Consider the following 26,466-nt stretch of genomic DNA (forward strand, 5'->3'; position numbering starts at 1 on the left):
GTAGCGTTTTCACAACGTTGACCACTTTCTCTCAAAACATATAGTTAGTCCTAAAATTGTAATATTACCATTTTCCGTATGAATATATACACATATGCTCTATAATTCATAATGTGAATAAATCAACAGTTCTTTTTGCCGCTCCGAGTCTTTTCTTTCCCTCCTCTCTCAGTCACACTCAAACTTTTATGACACTGGAAGAGAAGAATGAAATATTTGGGGAATATTTTCCTCCGTTATTTCCACATTTCCACCCTTTCAAATAAAAAATGAAATTCTGTGTCTGACTCATGCAGCATCTCAGTCTCCGGGCGGACGCTTCGCTGACGTCTCCCTCTCTACATCTCAAAGAACGTGCGATTCTGAATTTAGATCTGTTCTCCGTTCATTAGACGGAAACATTCCGCCCTCTACCTGCTCTACTTCAGCTCCTCTCCTCACCTCCTCTACGAGTATCTCTTCTCCTCTCTCCTTTTACAATGTAAATCCTGGAGAGAAACAGGATGTTTTCCTTGATGAAAAACAAAGCGTCGACTGGGAAGAGAACGACACGGAAGAAATGAGAACGACGAGAAGATGAAGAAGGAAAGTGTTAACGGGCAGACGAGCAGAACGACGGAGGCGGGTTTGTTTACATTCTTTGTACTCATTCTCACGTCAACAACGTACACACTTTGTGTTCCACATGAAAATGAAGCGAGGTGTTTGTCAGCTCAAGACACTCACACGACGTACTCCTCTCTCTGCAACGTATATCAAGCGCACCCTTTCCATGTTGGGCCGTGTACTTAATGCCGACAGTGCTGCTGCTGCCATTTTAAAACCTCCACCTCCACACCAGCATCCACCCGTCACTTCTGAGTCTACTTCACTCTGTTTCCTGGTTTGGTGCTATAGTTATAGGGATAGCATTGATTCATCACAGTTATTTGTTAGTATTCAGTCTTTGACTCGGAGCACAGCAGGTCAGCTGAACATATATGGAGAATAAAGGCCCTTGTAGTGTCATGAATGAGCAACACAGAATAAGCTGAAGGCTCCAGCAGTGTGCCAGATGTGTGAATATTTGGTGATGGAAATATTGAGCGACTCTTTCAAGAGAAGCCCTCATGATATCAACAACTGCTGATAAACTCGACCAAACTCTGGACTAAATCTCTCAGTAAAAAACTAAATGTAAACTGTTATTCCAGGAAACTTCCTAGAAAATCACGAACTGCCAAAATAACGTGTTCCCAGAAATATCACTGCATTGTTCATGAGGGACTAGATTCTAATGATTGTAACAGTGTGGAAACCAAAGGAAAGGAGGGAGACGCACTCACCTGTGTTGTAGTGCTTGGTGCAGTAGCGCAGGTCCTTCTCCTCTTTGAGTAAGAACTGAGGTAGCGTCAGGCCGTCAGCCACCTGCACAGCTCCCTTCTCGTCCCACTCGAATATGAGGTCGTTCATGGTGTAGCCGACTGGAGGAAGAGAGCGAGGAGCAGGAGGTTAGACTGCTTTCATCTGTGATGTGTGATGATCTTTCTGTCTCTGGTTCGGGGTGGAGGGTCACCCAGTGAGAGGTTTCAGTGGCTTAATGCACCAGTTCTACGCCAGCTGAGTATTCTGTGATCTGCCCAACCGTGTCATGATGTAGCCATCAGCAGCGCCCACACGCGACGTAGCTAACGGCAGCGCCCACACGCGACGTAGCTAAACGGCAGCGCCCACACGCGACGTAGCTAACGGCAGCGCCCACACGCGACGTAGCCGACAGCAGCGCCCACACGCGACGTAGCTAACAGCAGCGCCCCCACACGCGACGTAGCTAACAGCAGCGCTCACACGCGACGTAGCTAACAGCAGCGACGTAGCCAACAGCAGCGCCCACACGCGACGTAGCTAACAGCAGCGCCCACAGCTCTCTAACCTCTCCAGTGATCGTTCACCAGCAGTGAAAGTCATTTAACTCATCGTAGAGAAGACTATGATTCACGTATTTGTCACGACTCCGGTTTGGACGCTTGTCGTGCTTTCAGATCAGTTGGAGGAGTAAATAAAGAAAATAATGAAAAGAAAGTGAAATGTTGGAAAGTAGGAAGCTAAGAAGGAACAAAGGCAAGAAGTAGAGAATGAAGGAAGTAAGAACGTGTGAAGAAATGAGAAGAGAAATAAAGAGCAGTAGAAGTAAAGACAACATGAAATACAGAAGGCAGGAAGAAAAGAGATGAACGTTTAGTAAACTTATCTTACATAACAAATACCAAACCTCTGTCTGTTCCTCAACCTGTAAACCTACGCTGTGCATGTAATGAGCAGAAAGTGATATATGCTGTCACTGAGCGTCACAGTTAGACTGTAGAGACACCAAGCGTCCTTATTGGACGAGTCTGTGGTGAGAACACATCGATCCTTCATCCGACTGACGTCTGTGTGTGTGTGTGTCTCAACGACAGTAAACCTATAACCGTGCTGTGGGGTTGATAGAGCCGCGGCGCTGTCCGTGGTGCTGAAGTAGCAGACAGATTTATATCTGCAAAATCAGAAGCAACAGACTCGTTCATGCCCCCCCCCCCCCCGTTATCATCCACTGAGCATTGTGTTGTCCTTTCTCTCTCTGTTGACCCTTAAACTACAGAGCTCTTTGAACTCCTGTTTCTGTGACTCATCTCATGTCTGTTCAAATAATGAAAAGGCCACAGAGAAATCTATATCATATCTCTGTGTGTGTGTGTGTGTGTGTGTGTGTGTGTGTGTGTGTGTGTGTGTGTGTGTGTGTGTGTGTGTGTGTGTGTGTGTGTGTGTGGTGACTCACAGCTCTCCAGCTGCATGATGCAGGTCTGGACGTCCATAGGGAAGTTCTTCAGATCCATGGGACAGGCCAGGATCAGCGTTATTCTGCAAACACACACACACACAAACACACACACACACATTCAGCATCACTTAGTACTAAGAGGATTATCCGGAGCTTTATCAGTGTAACTCATCCGGGCCACCTCACCCAACACCGACAGATCAGGGCGTGTTTGAAATTGATACGAATAAATACATTTATATTTCGGGGGATTTAGAAAAAATAAATAAATCTGTGTTTGTGTCGCCTCTGCTGTTATCCAGACTGATGCGTTTTAAGTTCAGCTCTGACTTGAATTAATCAATCATAACATTTACATTCTATAAACATTTAGCTTCTCACGTTCACAGCATTTCAGAAGAAAGAGTTTGAATAACGAGCACAACTTGATAAAAGCAGAATCCAGCTGATGTTTGCTTGTTTTCACGAAGACGATAAAAAAACTGAAACATTTGACGATTAATTGATTCAACAATTCAAATCGAAATATATTGTTTTAAAGTCATTTATGAGCGAAGATATGAAAAGACACAAACAGTCAAAGTATCTCCGAACAAGCATTGTGTGCATGAAAAAGCCTCATATCTCAACACTGTTGTTCCTTCATCACCATGAACACACACCGTATTTATTCTGACTCAATCACACACACACACACACACACACACACACACACACACACACACACACACACACACACACAAAGATGCCCTTTGTTTGATAAAAGCAGCAGACGAATGCGCTATATTTCCTGTTTGTTTGAGGAAATGACTGAGTCCGTTCACATCTGTTCATTGCATCAAAAAGACATTTGACAGATTGACTGATTTCACCTACATCTTCTAATTGCTGACTGATCACAATGAGGAACCCTGAAGACCACAGAACAGGAACAGAGAACCTGTGTCAGAGGTCACAGTGTCTTCTTCTCTGCTGGAGGACCAACAGGACGAAAGCCTGTAGCTGAGCAGCCGTGCGGCCGCACACACGCAGCCGCACGGGAATGAATCTTGTTTCACGCTAGGCTGATCCGTGAAACTCCGAAAATTAAAAATGTTGGGAGGCAGCCGGTCTCGTGTCGTCGTCGTGGTGACACATTAAGGTTTCTGAAATGAATCGCTGCCGTCACGTGGAGCGAACGAATCAACTGCTCCCAGAAATTAATGGAAAAGAAATGTGATACCAGGTTCGATGCATTACTGAAATGAAAGACTTTCATTTTGAAATGAGACACCCCCCCCCCCCCCCCCCCCCCAACAGACACCAATACATGCTGCTTATTTAAAACCAGGGATGTCATCATCTGTGTTCTCACAATAAATTCAACCAATTAGAGATGGTACCAACGATTATTTTCACTGTCAATGAATCAATTATTTTTAATCCATGCATTGTGCAGTTTGTAAAATATCAATAATTATAAACAGGGGGGGGGGCAGCTAAACTGGTCTAATGCTGCTAATCTGTTAAAATAATTGATATTTGCACTATATCACAATCAATTCAGCACTAATCTCCATAAAGGCTGATTTCCCCCTCAAAAACAATCTCAGCACGAGGTGCATTTAGTAGCTGTTTCTGGAGCTTTCAATCACATCTCACGGTCTTAAAGATGCTCAGTTGTAGGAAGAAATGATGAAACTCAGTCTATAAGCCAACAGGGATGAGTAATGATCCTTCAAGTCCCTCGAACAAGGAGGGAATTGTGTGCTTCTGAAGACCATGTGATACGACTGAAAGCTCCGGCACATCTTGTGGTGAGATTGTTTTCTTAACTTGAATCTTGAATCACCAAAATATTCTTGAGTGTCCATCTTAAATACATCATTTTGTAACTTGAAATCTGATGAATCTGATTTTCGGACACAGACTGCCACTATTTCCCATGATGCACTAGGAGCGTAGCCGGTTGCTTTGTGAGTTTGTTGTTTTAATCAGAGAGCTCGTTATCTGTCAGATGACTTTGAACGTTTTAACCCGCTGGTGGAAAAAAACCATCATCCGCCACCACTGGCATCATAACCGCCAAGTCACTAAATATTAAGTCTCTCTAAGGAAACCTCAAAATATGCATTTTTAAAAACGACCGAGCTTGTGCAGAGTCGCAGCTGTCAGCAGGTTGTCATGAGGAGCAGGAGGTGATTTGGCTGCACACACTCCGTCCTCCTGTTCTGCTCTAACAGGACACCCGCTGCTACAACACACACACACGTCCAGTCGGCATGATGACGTACGGCACTTTGCCGCGTCTGCACATTGTTAGTCGTCTGACAGGATGCTGAATATGTATTACACACTCCGCGCAGCCTCCACAGATGTCCCACTTTTCTCAGGTTCCCGGGTTCAGCTCCGTGGCTTCCTGTTTGCTGCATCAAGACACCTAAATGCCAAATGCTGACCCAAACAAAATGAACGTGTCTCGCTTTGTACTCCGACCCTGCAGGTGATTCTGTTCTTCTGTTCCACCAGAAGTAGAGTCCAGGAGAACTCTCACAGGACCGATGCTCAACGGTTTTAAGGACGACACGACGTGATCTTTCAAAATGGTGACGAATAAATTGAATGTGCTAAGGTTGGAAAAGATCAAATAACAACAGTATTAGTTGTGTTGGACTTTCTACAAACAAGGAAAATATTCTTTAATCTAAAGAAATCTGCAGGCTTCCAATCCACCCAACATCTGCCAAAAATATGACTCGATTCTTTATTTCTGCTTTTTTTGGGGATAATGATGTTTTGTGAGCACAGTACAATGTTTTAATGGAGTCGGTGACTTAGCTGTGGGCAACACCTTCCTATCTCACTCTGTTTTATTTTAGACTTTAGAACATTTTGTCAAATTGGCACCATTACAAGTATGATTTAGAATTAGCTAGCAGCACTTCCTTCTACTAACTGTAAATAACTGGATGGACACTGGGGACGTAAGGTGAGTCACTGTGAATCTCAAAGGTTATGACTCCAAAAACACGAACACATTTTGATGTAAATTGTGTGAATAATGCAAAGTAAAGTAAATCCATTGCCTCTGTTAGCTTCGCTGTGCGTCAAAGCCAAACTAACTTCCTCTTCTTTATTTATAATAATCCATCATAATTAACATATTAAAACATATCTATAAAATAACTTTTCCTGTATCATGTGTATTTTTTTATGTTTAGGTTGTGCAGGGCAAATAAATAAAGTACAAATTAAAGTCTAAACTACGGGACACACATGAGCACTTTGTGAGTCCTAATCAGCAGGAAGACATTTTATAAAAATGTGTTTCAAAAGCATTACAGTGTCCACTGCAAACATCATATCCTCATGTGATTTACCACCATGCTACGTTTTGTTTTGTCTTTATTTGAGAGAAAACACACATATCTCGCCCCACGAATGGGACTTCATATGAGCTCAGAGCGAACCCTGCGTTCCCGTCTGAAGTACAGCGGGAGATTTGACGACATGGGAATCTGATCGTCCAATCTCAGAGAGTTCACTCTCATCTCGGAGGCGACGGACGCGGCCATCGGTCACCGCTCCACCGTCGAGCGATAAACATTGAGAACAGAGTAAACAACATTTAAAAAGACCCACTTTCTCCATCTTTCCTCTGGACGTGTTGATATCCCGCCGCAGCCTCGCCGCCGAGATCGAGCTGATCGACGGCGGGTTCGTTCTGACGTTGTCAAGTTTAACAAATGAGAGCAGCAGGAGTGGAGCGCAGGGTTCATCCCTTTTTCTTCTGACGATATCTATAAAAGGCCAATCTCGCTCCTCTTCAGGCCGGACATGAAGGTGAGAACGGAGGTTGATAACGGATTGGACTCGCTGCTGGAATACTAACAGGCTGAGTAGATTACCGTGGCTGCTGCTGCGTCTCTTTCTCATTCGCCCCTGAGCTGAGGCAATAAAAGCGAGGAGGAGGAGGAGGAGGAGGAGGAGGAGGAGGCACTGGCGGGCTAAAAGGTTTTGTCGGCTGAAGGCGGCTATAACTCTGAGAGCCTTGAATGGGGCGTCTCGGAGATACAGAAAAAAAAAAAAGGAGGGAGGAAGTGGAGCTCTGGAGAAAATAAAAACCTCCAACTTTGACGCAATAAGAGCAGTCTGAAGCAGAAGATGAAGGTCTTTGGAATGCAATAAACAGCAAGTCAGAGCAGTCACCTTCTATCTTCAACCATAGTTTCATAACTGATTGTTTCAATCTAACCTCCAGACTTATTGCCTTTCTCCTCCCTCTTCTGCTGCGACTCAAAACTTTTTATATTACTGTTATATCTCTTTTAAATGATCATTGAACAGTTTTAGTCAACCAGCATCGAGGCACTAAGCGTTTTACAGCTGAAAGTTAACTCTACCGTGGCACTGTTAATGAAATCGTGTGGATGTGAGCAGGAGATTGTTACGGTGTAATCGCTCTAATAATCAGGCTTTTCCAACACTTTCCTCCACTCACCGTATGCTGTACAGCACGTTGCCGTTTTTAGAGATGCGCAGCAGCTTGTTGTCGGTGGTGACCTCGTGGAAGTTGGCCCCCTTCTCGTTGGCGAAGAACAAATCGGGTTTCCAGATGGAGTCCAACATAGAGGGGTCGAGGTCCAGCGAGTCGTCGGGGTACTCGCTGTAGGCCAGCCGAGGGTCGTTCCACTGCTGCCTCAGGAAGATGTTCACTCGGTAGTCCTGAGAGGAGACACAGAGGACAGACCATGTAAAGGTGTCACAGCTACATCTGTGCGGTGGCTAATGGTGGTTGAGAGCCCTGAAAGAAATCACACATTCAGTGACTCAGTACAGAGAAGAAGAAACAATCAGAAATATGTCTACACGCAGCAACATGGGCGCCTAGTTAGAGTTCAAACAAAAACAGATCTATCAGAAGCAGTCAGTGTTGATTTATTTATGATGTAACTTCTGCAACTCGGTATTTCAGGATCATAAGAAGTGTTGTAAGAGGACACGTCGATGTATTTCATAGATTGTCAAGATGAATTGCATCCACTGGTGATGGGCCTGGACGCTCGACGTGAAGAGAGGACTTCATTCGTCATTTCTCGGGAAATAAAAGTTGTTTTTGTTCCGGGTGAAAAGCTTAAAACACAGAATTAACGGACCTGGTTCTCTAGACATCGTTTAGAGTTGCATTGGAAATGTAATTCATATACAACCTATGAACCGACCAGAAGTAACTCTCTTTGATCCAAACTGCCCATCAGGCGCCTTCTTCCTCTTTTTAGCTCATATTGCAGCATCACCGTCGTCACATCCGCTCTCAACACGTACGACTATCACGACTCAGCTCTCCGGAGGTCTCTCCGAAATACGAGGCACGTTGGAGGGAAAATTGATTTGGCAAAAGAAAAAATAAATGACAACAAACCAGCAAAAAGTTATGAAGCATAAACCCCCCAGAAACACCTTGAAGAGGAGGATATAAAATGTATCCGCAGGGAGATGTTCCTTTCAAAATGGATAAAAAAAAGAGAGGCTCATGGAGGGTCACTGCACCGCTGACTCAAGATGCCGTATCTCCACACGGGGGAGCGGATCGACCGATACCGGCAGATGGAGAGATGGAGTGATGGACAGGATTGCGCGGTTGGACGAGCAGGTGGTTATGGGTCGTCCTCCATATGTCATTTTCTCCTTCGTGCGCATGTCCAAGATTTTACTGATCGGGCCGAGTTGTGGCTGCGAGCCACCATACGATGTTTTTTCCTGCTATGAGCCGCTGTGCAGCCTCAGATCCTCCTCAGCCTTTTAGCTCTCTGTTCCTGTTCCTCTACTCTTTCTTGAAAGGCTTGTGTCCGCTGTGGTTTGATTGATGAAGCAGTTTTTTAAGGTTTTTTGTTATTTTTTTCTTTTTACAAAACAAAACAGTAAAAACCACACCGGAGAAAGGAAGTTGCCAGAAATAGAGGGACACGCAGACAGGCGGATGGATGTGTGGAGAGTTGGCCTGGTACAAAGCTGGAGGGCAGCTGAAGGCCATCGGGCTCTTTAGTCGTAACACAGCGAGATGGAGAGATAGACAGGAGAGAGAAGGCTGCTTTTCAAAGACACTCACGAGTCACAGAGCCTTCAAAGGACAGAGTTGTGTTAGCAATGAGGAGGATGGATTTCTGAGGCACAAAGGACGAAGCCTTTCTTTAACATACTATCAGTCAGCTGCAGAAACAATTGACGAACGCCATCTTACTTTGTTGTATGAGGGTATTAATCCTTGGTGCTGTTTGCAAACCATTTCCCACAGACTGTATATAAGAAGGGGACCTAGTCATCGTGACCGTCACCCATTGGTTTGTGGACTGCCGTTACAAAGCCTCGAGTTCGACGCTTTGCCCGTCGCCATCTTGACTTTTTTGCAACCAGTGAACGGAGGTCACCATATTTGGACTGTGGAGGAGTGACGTAGAGACATTTCATGTTTTATGTCACCCGAAGGCCACCGTAGTTCTTCACATGCTTGTGAAGCTGTGGTAACTTGAGATACGGAGTGTAAAGCCGCCGTCTGACTTCCGTTGCTCCTCCAGTTATTATTCAGTAAGGAGGACCTCTGAGTGAGGAGAACGGCATCGCCACGGTTATGCACCTGGAGACTCACGTTACCACAATTTTTGGAAAGAGAGAAGCTGAGTGGAGGGATATTCAATTGCTTGCAATCTGCAACCACACCACTAGATGTCACTAAATCCTACGCAGCAACTGAACTTAAACAGCAACTGAAAACAAATATCAGAATAAACAAGAAAAAGAAGTTGAGTCAATACATCTTTTTGTCGTTTTCTTTTAGTCAAATCATCGGCAGCATTAAATCCTCATGTAATATATACAGAATGCACTGTTCAAATAAGACTGCAGTCAAATTGTTTGACTTTTTGACTTTACTGATCCAAATCAAAGATTCAGAGATCCAGAGTTCAGTCTTGGATTTAAAAGGTTTCATCCAGATGGAATCTGAGTCGATGGAGGTTAAATCCAGACTGCAGCGCAGTGATGAACTTCCACCAATGCGGCTATAAAACCTCCAGCCTCTGCTTGTTTAACTGAAAGATCGATACATCTACAGGTCTGCCAAGCTGCATTATGATGAGTATGGATGAGATCACGTTGCTCGTGGACTCGTCCTCCAGCAGAAGTCATGTGTTTTGGGGGAGGGGAGGGGCTGGGATTTATTCGGTTGGAGACTTTCAAAATATGCTGTATTTATGCTTATATTTTGCTGTGAAAGCAATGCATTCTGGGAGTCACAATGCTTGCTCCCATGATCTTTCTTTTCACAGTAATTTACTGCTTACTGCTGGCAAATTACTGTACATTTTGATTACAATAAGTAACTGTTTTTGTCTCATACGGTAGAAATTATTACAACGTATTACTGTATTCTTTGTTTACAGTAGGATGCTGTATTCTTGTGATACATAAGATATTCCGTAATTGTTATTGCTGCCAGTATTTTACTGTAATTTTACAGTAAAATGTGTTACAGTGGTCAAAGTTGCCTACTCCAGCTTTAAATGATGACAGATCATAAACAACACTATATAACACCATGACAGTCAGTAGTTACTCCCAAAACTGCAACAGGTCACTCAAGGACAAGGAAGTGTTTTAACAAAAGACTAAAGGCATCATTTTTCAAGCGGTGGCAGACATTGTGTGTGCTCCTCCATCATCCCTTCCAATGGTTGCCTTGAGGGTCAGAATTTGGAATTAAGGGCTTTTTCCAGGTATAAAATATTAACTGTTGCTCCCTCAGAGCTTTATTGTAAAACCTCCGCCGCCTGATCTCCATTCCCCGCTTCATAATCTGAGATGGAGTGTCTATATTCAGCACGGCGTGGCATTTAGCTCGCCCCTACATTCCTCGTAATTGTCAATTATTCTCAGAGCACGGAGCTCGGACACTTCGGCCAGACTGGAGCCATCATTAAACTGCCTGGCGTAGCAGAAAAGCATTGCCGGCCATGCCAGCGGCCCCAGCGGGTGGCATTTAAGGAGCAATCAGCCACAGGGCTGCATGTGTGTGTGTGTGAAACAGTCACATGGCAATCTGCTTCAGTGAGACCCATTCGCCGTTCATCACTATGTATTCGACGGAATATCTCACATGAAACAAATGAGCTTGACCTTTCGGGAAGGAGTCGCCTTTTCTTCTGCTGAAGAATATGATAAAAAAACCCTGATATGGCGCAGAGATGAGGAGCGTCTGTCGATGGAGAGAAACGAGGGGATACAGAGGAGAGGAGAAAAACCAGCGTCATCAGTCATGCACCCGCCTAAGTTTGACACCGGCTTGATGAGGGCAAAAATCAAGAGAGTGGCCTTAAAGGGAGTCGCTAAACACAAACATGATTATGATTCCAACAGACTTTTTACACAGCTAATTATTGTGATGTTACTGAACTCTTCAGCAGCAGAAAAAATGTTGCCATGAATATGTTTTGCAGAAACACACAATGCCACATCGTCAACGTCGTGGAACGACTGGTTAGGTTTAGGCAACAACATTTTTTGGTTAAAGTTAGAAAAAATATAATGGTTTGTGTTTAAATAATCACGTAACAGCATATCGTAACAGCGTAACGTAACAGCGTAACGTAACAGCGTAACGTAACAGCGTAACCTAACAAAGTAACCTAACAACGTAATGTAACAACATAATGTAAGGTAACCTAACAACGGTCACTCCATATGCGTTACTCCAACATCGTAACGTAACACCGTAACGTAACACCGTAACGTAACACCGTAACGTAACGTTAAAGCGTAACGTAACAGCGTAACGTAACAGCGTAACGTAACACCGTAACGTAACAGCGTAACGTAACGTTAAAGCGTAACGTAACAGCGTAACGTAACAACGTAACCTAACAACGGTCACTCCATTATGCTACATCAGCTGCTCTAACCAAATGCAAAAACACCCACATTCAACACGATCCCTAGTTTGTCTGTTGAACACATTGATATTTTATTTTGAAAAATCCCTTGGAAGCCAATTGTTTGACAACAGATTGTTTCATGGAAGAACTGCTCATCTTGTGGATGTCATCCAGCCCATAAAACGTCAGTTTTCATGGGTCAGAGGCTCCTCGTGGCTGCAGATGGATGCACATCTAGTGCAATAAACTGAGAGGGGCGATGGACGGTGCAGCACACTTGGATTCAAATGAGGGGAAAGTAATTTGCGGTTGCAAATAAATGATTTAGAATTGTAGTGAATGGACGGACATGTTGATGCTGAGGCGGCGTTCTACTGAACACTTCCGCCTCCTGAGGACGGAGGGAAAGAGCTGCAGGACGTTGGCATACGTGCAGTTAAAAGTGGGACGTCTGTAGGTTCACACTCATGGTTTAATATCCTGACATAAGGCCGTTGGACCGTTCAGTGCTGCCCAGAAATTTTCTGATCCACCACCGCCGCGCTGCTATGAAACCATTAACAGAGGAAACGCTGTACTTACACAATTCCGCACTCATTTCAGCATGTATTAAACTCAGGCAGTAAACCACGCATGAAAGACTGCAATCTTCCTCCCCCCTCTTCTTCTTCGTCTTCCTCCTCCTCCTCCAACAACAACAAGAAAAACTAGAGAAACAGCGGCGGCCATATTCTAATTCCACGCCTGTCATAACATCCTGCCGGCTCCCTGGATGCCGCTCAGGTAGGGAGGAGAGGTAGGAGGTTACGGAGGCTCGCACATTATGGCAGCACATCTGCTCAGCTCAGACAACATCGCGTTGAGAGAGAAAGATGCTGTTTTTACTGTGTGGCCTCAAAATAAGCCCCGACACCAGCAGCAGCAGCAGCAGCAGCAGCAGCAGCAGCAGCAGCACCAGCAGCAGCAGCAGCAGCGCTGTGGGATGTCAAATCAATTCACAACGGCAAACTTCTCTCTGGATCCTGAGGTGATTTTGATAAATGAGACGTTTGACCATTTCAACACTGATGCAATTAAACCGGGTCTGTTATTAAAGATGCAATATGATGCAAGAGTTTTGTATGAACAAAAAAAAAACACCTGTTTCTTCAAATTAAATCACACTGAAGCTGCACATCACATATTCAACCAGTTTGACGAAATTACATTTATGTGTCATCAAGACATATTGCAGCAATTAAAGGCTTTCTGCTCTGAGACATTTTATATTTGGACCGGAATCGTGAGACTAAAATAGTGCCGGGTTCAGAGTGCTGACTGTGTACAGCTGCAGAGATGCAGTGCAGATATAATGAAGTCCATGCTTACTTTCAAATAAAGGTCAAATTATACAATAACTGACACTCGCATGGCAGAACTATTGTCTACTTTTTCTTTCTCTTTTCGGTTGAGAGTTCTTTGTACCTTGAACGACCATTAAAGCTGCAAACATACAGCTTTCCAGTGTTCTGCCGTTCTAAACTTATATACATTATTAAACTTAGGTTACGTACATAAATTCTGTTAATTTAACATAAGTTAATTTAAATTCAGTTATGGAAATCCAAACCATGTACTTTTGTTGTTTTGTTTCAATTCACAACATTAACCACAAGTTTAAAACTCAAACCGTTTCAATCATACTCATAAGAAACGCAGTGTAAACCCGTTCATAGAGAGAGAGAGGTGAATGAGCAGAGAGATAACTGTGTGTGCTTGTGTGTGTGAGAGAGAGAGAGAGAGAGAAGAGAGAGAGAGAGAGAGAGAGAGAGAGAGAGAGAGAGAGAGAGAGAGAGAGAGAGAGAGAGAGAGAGAGAGAGAGAGAGAGAGAGAGAGAGAGAGAGAGAGAGAAGAGAGAGAGAGAGAGAGAGAGAGAGAGAGAGAGAGAGAGAGAGAGAGAGAGAGAGAGGTGACAAAGGGAAATATAGTGATTGAGGTTGTATGTGAAGGATAGAGAGTGAGAGAGCTTTGTGGTGAAAGAGGTACAATCTAATGTAAATCTTCTACCAACTCTCCTTTATTATAGATCTTATTTGTAACCTTAAGGTTTTGTAAACATAAAATATACAATAAAAAACATTGATTCAGTGAATTATTGAGAATCAGAGAAAGTTATCATTAAATACCGAAGTATGAACAAGATATTACAGGCTGCAGTCAAGATACACACTGAGGTGGATTTCATTGTGATAAGTCAAATCTTTCTAAATATAATATGTCATCATCATATCTAGTGTCTTCAGCCTGTCACTAAATATGAACATTACATGAATCTGGTTCAGGAATTATTCAAAGAGATTTCAGTACTTTTATGTTTTCATCCTCCTTTTTCTTTTTATTAGTATTTGATGTCTTTTAAATTCTTTACAAAGAATGCTCCAGTGGATATAAATGTCTTATTCCTGTCACTTTGATCCACATGTGATATGAGTGTGTGTGTGTGTGTGTGTGTGTGTGTGTGTTAGGGAGTGAAGCAGAATGGTGTGTTTGATGTTCAAGTGCGTGTTTAACAGCTGGTGTGAGGACAAGTCTGTTCTCATAAGGAGAGGTTGAGGGAGGGAGAAAACGAGTGGAATAGTGGGATGAAGAGTGAGAGAAGAGGTTGTGTGTCTGTGTGTGTCTGTGTGTGTGTGTGTGTGTGTAAGGAAGAGAAAGAGAGAGGGAGAAAGAGTGAGCGAGCGGGGAGAGCGCTGAAACAGGAATAAAGCCGCGTACCACCGGGACTTCAACACGCACTGCGCCATTCTACCGACTCCATCTATCACTGTGCTCCGGCCCCAGCAGCAATGTGTGTGTGTGTGTGTGTGTGTGTGTGTGTTGAGGATGGAGGGATATTGTCGTCCGAGTTTAAAGCGAGAGCCACACACTGCAACGAAACACCATCACTGCATAGAGAAACCGTCCTCAGCCACCGGCTCGCTCTGTGTCGCCTCCGGAGCTTTGAAATAGATTTTCTGGTTTGATAAAACCCGATGAATCCAATTATCTCCGTACTTCTAATCCACCTTTTGAGAGATTAGAGCGGCAACGCCGACTGTGGTCTCCAGCATCAGCATCAAGGGATTCAACTTCACTGATCTGACTGTCGCTGTGTCTGACGGACGCCAATGACATCTCAGTGCTGACAGGTTTTTTGTACATCAGATAAAATCCTCCAAGATCAACGATTTGGACTATTAGAAGTTCAAGAGAAACATCTGAAAACCAGGATTTTTTGGGGTTTTATGGCAATCCATCCAAAAATTACAACCTTAAAGTGGCACTACTGGTAAAGTCAGGATAATACAAGTCATAAGAATAAATTGTTTGGGAACCGGAACTGTTCCAACTGCCATCTCATCAAATATCGACCGTTGGTGAGCGGCACTTAACGTCTGATACTGGCGCACTGAGGCACCCTTTCAACTAAGTCCAATATAAACCCAAACCGCGTCATTACTAAACTGACGTAGTATAAAAAGCGAGGAAGTCCACAAAGGGCGGGTGGGAGTGTTAGACGCACGGGTCAAACAAACACAGGACTTTTAGGAAGCCCGCTGTTTGTGTCCTGGGTGAATAAGTCAACCTTGACTTATTTTACCAGAGTTTACAACACGTATGAACTAAACCACCGCTAGTTACGTAACAAACCAAACACACTTATTTCATGTAACAGACATATTTATTTTAACCCCAGCTATACGATCTTTTCCTAAACCTAACCAAGTAGTCAAACACTGACTCTTGAGGGGAACATAGAGTCATAGTTTGAAAACGTAAAAGGCCAATCACCAAGCGTGAGAACGTGTTGGGGAACCATGAATGTCTTTACAAAGTGAAAACTTTGACCTGCTGGTGGCGCTAGAGGGAAAGTCAGGGAATCACCAAATGCAGCAGGTTTGATTCTGTGGAGACCACCGTGGTCGGTCCACCATGTGACCAGACGATCAGACCGTCTCCAGAGCCTTGCTGCTAGCATTGGCTAACAACTTTTTGCTTCTTCCCTCAGTCATCCCCCCTGTTTCCTCTTACTCCCTCCTTCATCCCTCCATCTCTCCCTCCCTCCCAGGTTTTCGATCGACTTGGTCTCTGTAGGATGGAAAGAAATCTGGAGTTTGTTCTGCATGACCAGGATCTGCAGCAGGCAGCAGTTTTAATGCAGCGATGTGTGTGTGTTAGTGTTTACTGGGGAGGTTGAGCTCAGGATATCCCCTCTTCCTCTAGAAGAGCCTTTCTTTCTTCCATTCTTCCTCTCTGTTATTTTCACCTCCTTTAGTCCCTCTGTTTGTCTGAATTTCCCTCCATTCACTTGACACCTTTCCTTTTTTCTGCTTTAGTGCTTCCTTCTTCCCCCTCAGCACATTCAGAGAGGTATTGGATGTTATATTTTGTTTTCTTTTACTTGTTTCAAGTGACCCAGACTGATGGAAAAATATTTCTGTCAGCATTTAGGATTTAATAAAAGAAGAATCAATTAATATTGTGGGTTTGTTTCATTTCTGTCATCAATCAAATCTTATAAAACTATACCATAGACACTGATAATACTACACTGATATTACCATAAAAAAGTCTGGTCTCACTACGTGTTACAAAGTTAACTACGTTAACTACGTTGTAACTATGTGTTACAACGTTAACTACGTTGTAACTACGTTGTAACTACGTTGTGACTACGTGTTACGTAGTTACAAAGTTAACCACGTGTTACAAAGTTAACTACGTGTTAACTACGTGTTACGTAGTTACAAAGTTAACCACGTGTTACAAAGTTACCACGTGTTACAAAGTTACCACGTGTTACACCGTTAACTACGTGTTACAACGTTAACCACGTGTTACAACGTTAACCTCGTGTTACACCGTTAACTACGTGTTACAACGTTAACCACGTGTTACAACGTTAACCTCGTGTTACAACGTTAACCACGTGTTACACCGTTAACTACGTGTTACAACGTTAACCACGTGTTACAACGCTAACCACGTGTTACAACGTTAACCACGTGTTACAAAGTTAACTACGTGTTAACTACGTGTTACGTAGTTACAAAGTTAACCACGTGTTACAAAGTTACCACGTGTTACAACGTTAACCACGTGTTACACCGTTAACTACGTGTTACAACGTTAACCACGTGTTACAACGTTAACCTCGTGTTACACCGTTAACTACGTGTTACAACGTTAACCACGTGTTACAACGTTAACCTCGTGTTACAACGCTAACCACGTGTTACACCGTTAACTACGTGTTACAACGTTAACCACGTGTTACAACGCTAACCACGTGTTACAACGTTAACCACGTGTTACAACGCTAACCACGTGTTACACCGTTAACTACGTGTTACAACGTTAACCTCGTGTTACACCGTTAACTACGTGTTACAACGTTAACCTCGTGTTACAACGCTAACCACGTGTTACACCGTTAACTACGTGTTACAACGTTAACCTCGTGTTACAACGCTAACCACGTGTTACACCGTTAACCACGTGTTACACCGTTAACTACGTGTTACAACGTTAACCACGTGTTACAACGTTAACCTCGTGTTACAACGCTAACCACGTGTTACACCGTTAACTACGTGTTACACCGTTAACTACGTGTTACACCGTTAACCACGTGTTACAACGTTAACCTCGTGTTACAACGCTAACCACGTGTTACACCGTTAACCTCGTGTTACAACGTTAACCACGTGTTACAACGTTAACCTCGTGTTACAACGCTAACCACGTGTTACACCGTTAACTACGTGTTACAACGTTAACCACGTGTTACAACGCTAACCACGTGTTACAAAGTTAACTACGTGTTAACTACGTGTTACGTAGTTACAAAGTTAACCACGTGTTACAAAGTTACCACGTGTTACAACGTTAACCACGTGTTACACCGTTAACTACGTGTTACAACGTTAACCACGTGTTACAACGTTAACCTCGTGTTACACCGTTAACTACGTGTTACAACGTTAACCACGTGTTACAACGTTAACCACGTGTTACAACGTTAACCTCGTGTTACAACGCTAACCACGTGTTACACCGTTAACTACGTGTTACAACGTTAACCACGTGTTACAACGCTAACCACGTGTTACAACGTTAACCACGTGTTACAACGCTAACCACGTGTTACACCGTTAACTACGTGTTACAACGTTAACCACGTGTTACAACGTTAACCTCGTGTTACAACGCTAACCACGTGTTACACCGTTAACCACGTGTTACACCGTTAACTACGTGTTACAACGTTAACCACGTGTTACAACGTTAACCTCGTGTTACAACGCTAACCACGTGTTACACCGTTAACTACGTGTTACACCGTTAACTACGTGTTACACCGTTAACTACGTGTTACAATGTTAACCACGTGTTACAACGCTAACCACGTGTTACAACGTTAACCACGTATTACAACGTTAACCACGTGTTACAACGCTAACCACGTGTTACAACGTTAACCACGTATTACAACGTTAACCTTGTGTTACAGTTAACCACGTGTTACACCGTTAACTACGTGTTACACCGTTAACTACGTGTTACAACGTTAACTACGTATTACAACATTAACTACGTATTACAACGTTAACTACTTTTATGGAAGTTAGAGAGCAGAGTGTGTTCTTTTTTTAAGCAACATTCATGGATGCCGTGGCTGCTGAGATCACACACATGCAAACACACACACATACACACACACACAGACACACACACACACACACACACATACACACACACACTACAGTTCAGTGTCACCACATCTGCTTTGGGCCTTGTTGCTCTGTGACCGCTGATGGTTCAGTTATATTAACACTAATGGATTTTCTGTGTAATGAATGAGCGTGAATTTCCCCTCATTGCTTGCAAACAGGCACGGCAGCAGCAGCGCCGCCGCGTTGTTATGCAAATGATCGCGGCAGTGATGCTCTCCTTCAAATGAAGTGTTTGAAATGGGAGACACGCTCAATGAGGCGGAGGCATTTCTAAACACTCAGCGGGCAGAAGGCTTTTCATTTTTCAAAGGATGTAAAAATGAAACTGTATTGGCACATAAATATCAAAATCCACACATTGAGCTGTATTACAAAGTCATATTAAGAATAATTGAGCTTACCATTGTTGTTTCAGCGATGGACCCAAAACTGTTGATAAAAATGTTGCAGGTTACGTTCACCGGCGGACCTGCAGAGAGGGAAAAGAGAGGGAAAGAGAGGGAAAGAGACGGAGGAGTGAGATTTCATCAGAAAGCGTTTTTTAATAACCTGCATGACATAAAACGTTTTTACACAAATAAACCGCACCAAGAAGTTGAAACCAAACACAGATTACATTTTCTGCAGAGCTTTAATGTTGTTAACATTGAGAGGAAGTTACGCCGGTTTTACCATCACAGAATCATTCCTGAAGTTGACCTCTAGTCTGAACTCACAGCGTGTTTTCACTTCATTGATCAGTGTGACGTTGTGTTTGTGTCGGATGTGCGCTGTGGTGAAGAGGGGTCAGTTTGCTCTGCTGGTTGAAAGGAGCAGTTCACGTCGATAGCAGAAATATATATCAATTTCAAGCTACATTGATTTGCTTTTTTTGCCACTTAGGGGAAGCTGCAAACACAACACTGACATATTATCACCTCATGTAGAGTGAACACGTTAGCAAACAGTTGTCTAATTAGACATCCAATTACACAGATCACTTTTCAACCCGGTCCCCTGCAAATTACGTTCCCATAGAAATAAATGACGGTGAAGATGGTGGAGAAGTTATGGTTACGATTGTGTTTGCAGTTTCAAACAGTGCGAAGTGGGAACGTTATTTTTAGGAGACAGGGCTGCACATTCGGGTGTGTCCATCTGATAAATATCTTCTTTTTCTTTAAGCTCTGGTTTGGTCTCCACCAACTCCGTAGACCAATATTTAAAGGTCTCCCCCAGCTCGTCTCTGACTTTGTCTGTCTGCACTGTGGAGCTTGGCAGGTAGCGCACAGTGGGTTCATCTGAAACCACCAAATACATCTGCAGGCTGTAAGAACAAAACAACGAAGTTGAAAGACGTTATAATACTCAAGAGCTGCGAGTAACTGCAGAGCTGGTTATATTTCTCTCTGGGCCCTTCAATATCAGACATAACCGTTTGATCTATTCCTGATATAAAGATACTGATTAATGCAGCTCTAAGATGTATTTCTACGTCATATCTCGTCCATGAGTGTTGCCTTTTCTCTGGCTTTAACATCACTTTCTTAATCCTGACTACAAAACTCTGATTGGCTTGAAAGGAGCCGTCCATGAGCACCAGACCTATTTCAATTGCTTTAGAAACACGTATTAAACCAGGGTTCTGAAATCCTCCCCTCCGAGCCGAGATACAGGCTTTTGAAAATTCGGTGGAACAGATTCAAATATTCAAATATACCAAAAACCACCTTGACTTGACGGTGTTTTCATTCTAATTTGTTTGTAATTTGATTCTTTCAGATCAGTTTTCCTTTTATTGTATTTCTTATCTGACCCGAGGTCAATTGTGTTTTGGTGCGTTTGCGTCCATGTGTGAGCGGATTGAAGCAGCAGAGAAGACTGAAGCTAAAGCGAGTCGATGACAGAAGGCAGGAAGTAAACAAAGTGAAAGAGAGTGACTCTCTGCTCTGGACTTAAATACTCCGGCGATGTCCGACTGCCTCACAACAGCAGCCAGTTTGTTCAGGAGTCGCTGTAAACGTCTCATTACAAAGAGCAGAAACTCAATTTCACATCAGTGTCATATCAAGGGAATTCATAATGACAAGAAATAGTCCCCCCCCCCCCTCACTCTCCTGTCAGAGATGAGATGCTGCTTTCAAGGTTGTTTTCAGACGAGTCAAAGTGGAAGTAAATAGCATTCGGGACCTTTTGCGGCCGCTCCATCGATTCGCCGCATTACCAGGTTTGTACAAACACAAATGCGATTACTTGGCGGCGGGAGTGGAGTCGCCGTGAGGAGGACGGCCAGACGAGGCAGCCGGGCTCTCATCTCTGTCCGCCAGCGGACATCATATTGACTTTAAATCACATTGAGTTACCCCTAAACTCTTGTCATCCAGGTGCTCGCTGCGTAGATGATGACAGAGACAACCGATGCTCCTGGCTCGCTTCCCTTACAGGAGCTGCTTTGCTGAGCAGAACTTCAAAGCATGGAAGGAACCAAGAGAAGTTTGGAGAACACCCTTTAAGAACGCCGTTTTACTAAATTATTTTAAAAGGTTTTGGAGTGAAAGGTATTGAAAATGTCTCCACCTGTTGACGTCTTTTTCAAAAAATACATTTTCTCCAACCTCGCCCAGAAAAGCTCTGGGTTCTCCTGGGTGTTGTTTTCCCTCCTGCTCAGCACTTTAAACGTTAAAGGGCGTAACGCATAATGAGCAGCGGCTAAAAAAAACGCTCACAAAGTGTTTTCTCATCCATTTATGTAAAACACACTTAATCCACTGTTTGCAGAGATTCATTAATGCTTCGTCATAATAACTCTTATACAAACAGGCCAGTCTTAGAATGCAAACTCTGCACTTTTTCACACATGTTTCTAAATGTATTGAAATATGTACAAAAAGGCACCGTCTGGGTCTTAGTCTGGGAAATAATCACATCGCATAGCATTACATTCTCAGCTCACTTTTTTTGTAACGTGATCACTGTAATCAGATTATATTTAATGCATTCTTCATCAGACAAAATGATATTTAGTATTGAGTGTATTTTTTGAAAAGTCAAGAGGCTGCATCGCAGTCATACTCTCACTCATGTTCACGTAAGTTAAGGTCAAACACACACACACACACACACACACACACACACACACAGAACTTGGACACAGAGGTTGCGTTTAATGTCCCTGGTTAAATTCAGTGTCTAATTCCACTCGCCGGCGGCTAGCGGGGAATGAAGCAAGGGGTCTGGATTACTTTGATGGCCAATTACTCTCCCTGTCACAGTCTGAGGACTGCTGGAGGCCACTGGGGAGGAATATAATCTGAGAGTCATTCACACACACACACACAAACACACACACACACACACACGAGCACGCAACTGTGGTTAAGCCATAGAGGAGAATCATAGGGTTGAAGATGCACTGCTGAGAGGGGGAAAAATCATTAAAAGTAGCCGGAGGCGGTCGCTCCCCATACGTGACTTACATGTATAGCATCTAATTAGAACAAACAATAGATTACTCACAGGACTGCGTGAGGTAATAAAGATGGAAGGGGAAAACAAAAGTTCAGATATTAAATCAACCAGGTTTTGCTTTTACATGAAAACTGGCTGCAGATGAAATGAGTTTGTTCCACAGAAGCTAAAGACAAATAGTTGTTTACCGAAGCTGAATGAACACAGCGAGACACTTAAACTGCCAAGATCAGAGGTTCAATTACCTCAAAGGTGAAAGATAACTGATGCTAGAACTAAAGGAACTATGGAAACCTAATGGTGCTGACCAAGCGTGCATCCTGGAGAGACACTGAGGGCGTGTAGATCTTCGGATGTCTATAACTATCCTACAGAAAACGTAGAAAACACCGCAAAAGAACCTAAAAAAGAAGTGACACGAGAGGGTGGAGCTAAATACAACCAAATGCTGAGTAGGACATTTTTTAGGCAGCCCAGTTAACTTTCATGAAGTGAAAACACAAAAGGTTTGAAGTTGTAAGACGAAAACACGGAAAACTCCCAGACCGGACAACGCCGTGGTAGAGACCTGTCAATCCCATTAAGCCCCGCCCCTAAAGCAGCTTTATGGTCTGTGTGACTCTAAATGGACCATCATTTACTAAATGAACATCATGCTGTATTGAAGAAGACTTGAAACTAGAGATTGAGACCATAAACTCATGTTTACAATGTTTACTGAGGTAATAAATCAAGAGAGAAGTAGAGTCATTTTCTCATAGACTTCTATACAACCAGAGGAGTCACCCCCTGGTGGACACTAGAGAGAATGCAGCTTTAAGACACTTAAGCTTCCATTTTCAGACCCGGAGGTTTTGCTGCCTGGTGTAGACGCCCTTGGAGATAAATGCGCTCTAGAAGCTTCTTGGTAAATAATCACCTCGGCTACACACACGCCTGACTGCGTCTGTGTGATGTATACGGGCTCGACAAACCCGGTGAGCACAAGCTCTGATATGTCTGAGTACATCAGAGGGTTTATCCATAAACCAGCTGGTGTTACATTATCGCTGTGTTTTTTTCTTTTCCTCTCAGAATGGCTTTTTCAGGCCTAACTCAAGTCCTCTGACACATTTCCCCCCCCTGCATCCTGGCTTTGTTCAAAATCCTCCCTTCAAAGTGTCTCTCGCTCCGCGGCAGGCGAGCAGAGGGGATATCATAATTTGTCTTCGTTTGACGTCCCTCGCAGCGCGTGATGCAAAGAAAAGGGGAGGAGAAGCTAATACCCCCCCCCCCCCATGTAAACCTCCTCCTTCTGCTTCTCCCCCTCTTTTCTGCCACAGCAGTTCATTTAATAACCACCCAGAGAAGGAGAGAGAGAGAGAGCGAGAGAGAGAGAGACGGGTTTGCTTTACAGCTTTCCAATAAAGGCAGAAGACGTGGGTGAAGCAGAAAAAGACGGAAAGGAGGAAGAGGCGACAGCTCATTAACTGTCATGGAGCACGGGCTGGCAGTGTGACTCACAGGCTACTGTAACTACACACTTATATTTGCCTTGGTGTGTGTGTGTGTGTGTGTGTGTGTGTGTGTGTGTGTGTGCCAAATGGCCTGAGCTACACACACACACGTATCTGTACTTCTATACACTACTTTAAGGACACTCGATGACATAATGCATTCCCTAGCTTCTTATAAATGAAGGATTCTCACTAAAACCTTGTTTACAACGATGGACGTTTAGTCTACAAAATGTAACGCTATACACATAATGAGTATACACAAACAACACACACACACACAAATGATGAAGTGACAAACACACACACAAACAGCACTTGCATTGAATCTGCACACATATAAGTGTACAAACACACCGAGGACAAACACGTACAGGAGCAAATGAGCAAACACGCTCGATAAACAAATTACATGGATACACACACACACACACACACACACACACACACATATACATACACACACCGCTTATGCTAAAGTGTACAGATGGAGCTGCAGGTGCATCGGGGCGTGCTTGGACACGTACAGTACGCATGGAGCTCACACGCTGCACCGCACTCTCACAAAACACATTTTAGCGCTCATGAACATGCAGCTTCACACGGATACATACCGTCCACACGCCTCATCGCCTCTTCAACCTTTTGTTGCAGCTGATAACATCTAAATATGATGCACACGGGCCTCGTCCCCCCTGTGTGCATCCAAAAGTTTGTCCCTGCTGGCCACCGTACATCGAATCAACACTAAGCTTAATCCACTGCCGGGATGATTAAATATCTAAGAAACGTTAAACTGACTCTAACATCCAGACTATGAACACAATTCTGATTGTAGTTCATAGAACTGCTCTGACAATGGTGAGGGTTTCATATTTTATATGGAAGAAGTGCATGAATTATTTAGACGATTCTGTGAATGTTCTTGTGAGATAAATTCCTTCCCTACCAGCCTTTGGCATGTGCACTTAAAAAGTTCATTTCACTGAATAAACACACGCTCTCAAACACACACACACACACAATCTGACACACACACACACACACTGAGGCGGCCTGCTGAGGTGTAAATCCCCCCCCCCCCTTCTTCCACTGAACTCCACTTTCATTAAAAACAAGTGACTACAGCGATAAAGCAGGATGAAACGAACGGCTGGGCTCGGCCTCTCAGCACTTCTGCTAACAGCAGCCTCTTTACTGGAGAAAAGCTCTAAAGAGTCCCTGAGCTCTGTGTGTTTGATTTCTGGGTGAGATAGCGCTCAAAAACATCAGCTTTAGAGAGGAATCGTACGAGTCTGTTTCATTAAAATACACAGAGGGGCCCCGACTGGCTGCATTTCAAAATAAGACGTCTCCCTCCGTGTGAAGCTTCTGGAGGTTTTTGAGGTTTCATCAGCTGGTTGAAAGAGATCTTTATGTGTTGACGGGGAAAGTTTGAATCAACTTGTTATTCACTTTGTACTCTTTGTGTACACGGCTCCTTCCTTTAGCAGTATATTCACACACGGTTTTCCCTTTTAAAACTTTTGGTTTCATCCCTATCATTCTTTATAAATCCAAGATATTTGGATTTAGTTTTATTGTGCAAACAGCTCGAGGCTGAATGCATATTCAAGTGCAATAATGCAAGATGAGGACCACCAAACCGTGATATATGCTCGGTGTTAACCCAGCTGCAACACAGTCTCACTCCCAACAGTTTCCACTTGTTACGTATATTGTGTCTTTTTAAACAGAAAAGTTTCCGCTTTTTAGATGCATACCGTCTCTTTCAAAATAAAGTTCCAGCGTAGCTTTACTTATGTGACAAAACTACTTGGTTAGGTTGAGGAAAAGATTGTGGTTTAGATTAAAATACGTACATTTAGTACATAAAATAAGTCTGTTTGTTACATAACAGGCTTTAGTTACAGAAGTTCCATGTAGAAGGTAAAATAAGTTGACTTTTGGTTTCATATGGGACACAAACAGCGGTCTCCTGTGTGAAAGTCCCGTGTTTGTTCACAAAAATACTTCATGGTATATAAACCTGCAATATGTATTAAAAAAAAGAGTCCCAATAAAGTATATTTGGTGGACTGTACTGTATCGTCTCCTTTTTTTTTAGAAACACAGAACCTCTCTACTTTGCTCGCTGGCATCCGTTCAGCACATCGGTTCCCTCGAGAACCTTTTTGTTTTGGGAGTGTCTCGTTTGCTGGTCATCATCGTCTGCTCATTTTTCACCTCGCAGTCGAACTGACGCGGAGAAAAGAGTGTTTTGCTGGTTATCCAGTGAGTAGATGTGTCTAAATAGAGATGTATGAAGATGACAGCCTGATAAACTTGCCAGGGAAGTGCCTGTAATTGCTTTTTTTAATGATTAATAGTTGGGCAGACTTTCTCCTCCCCATCCTCCCGCCCTCAGCAGACTTGGAGCTTTTTTTTTTCTGCTGTCAACTTAACATCTCGTCCTCGTTGTGATTTTTTAAAAGGACGGTGAAACCGGCGGCGAGCTGCCAGCTGAGGACGCGAGGTGTGGACTGCAGACATGACGGCGCTTTCATTGTCTTTGTATCAACGCTATCACTGTTGAAAACTTGCCATATTTTTGGTTCTGCAGCTCATCGCGGCTCTAAGACAAGGCTTCCTCTTCCCACCGGCGCCGCTCTTATTACAAATGTATCCGCTCACGCCGTCGGAAGGCGCTTTGGATTCAAGCGTCCACTAAACAGCAGGTTTACGCCGCGTCCGCCAAACGCCATATGTCAGGACGATAAAGCAGGTGCACAGAGGCCGCGGGGAGCGTTACTGGTGCCAATATAGTGGTGAATCTCCAGTCCAGCGATGCCCAGTAAACAAACTCAATACGAACTGACGCGGCCTATGTGTGGCCTTTTATATGAAGCCATGAACAGAGAAGCATCTTTATGGTTTGAAATAACAAAATGAAAAACAACATCTGTTCACTTCCTCCTCTATTTCAACAAGCTAATCAACAAGCCTGTTACACCGAAGGGACCGATCGCATCCAGGAGTACGACAGCCAACACCTCTGCCTACATAAACACAGTTTATGGCTG

The 26,466-nt window shown here is 43.5% G+C and overlaps 1 protein-coding gene across 4 annotated transcripts in view; it reads right to left on the reverse strand.

The window, feature by feature from the left end:
* glra1 (glycine receptor, alpha 1) overlaps positions 1 to 26,466 on the reverse strand; it is a gene marked incomplete at both ends in the record, with an annotated part of 100,915 nt that overhangs the window by 29,957 nt on the left and 44,492 nt on the right. For all 4 annotated transcript variants that reach the window (XM_079167772.1, XM_079167770.1, XM_079167771.1 and 1 more), the window contains 4 exons: positions 1,326 to 1,463; positions 2,798 to 2,880; positions 7,281 to 7,504; positions 18,863 to 18,930. In XM_079167772.1, coding sequence (XP_079023898.1) covers positions 1,326 to 1,463; positions 2,798 to 2,880; positions 7,281 to 7,504; positions 18,863 to 18,930 — 513 coding nt within the window. The remainder of the gene's footprint in view (positions 1 to 1,325; positions 1,464 to 2,797; positions 2,881 to 7,280; positions 7,505 to 18,862; positions 18,931 to 26,466) is intronic.

The sequence above is a fragment of the Pholis gunnellus genome, assembly GCF_910591455.1.
Source record: "Pholis gunnellus genome assembly, chromosome: 10".
Taxonomy (NCBI): domain Eukaryota; kingdom Metazoa; phylum Chordata; class Actinopteri; order Perciformes; family Pholidae; genus Pholis; species Pholis gunnellus.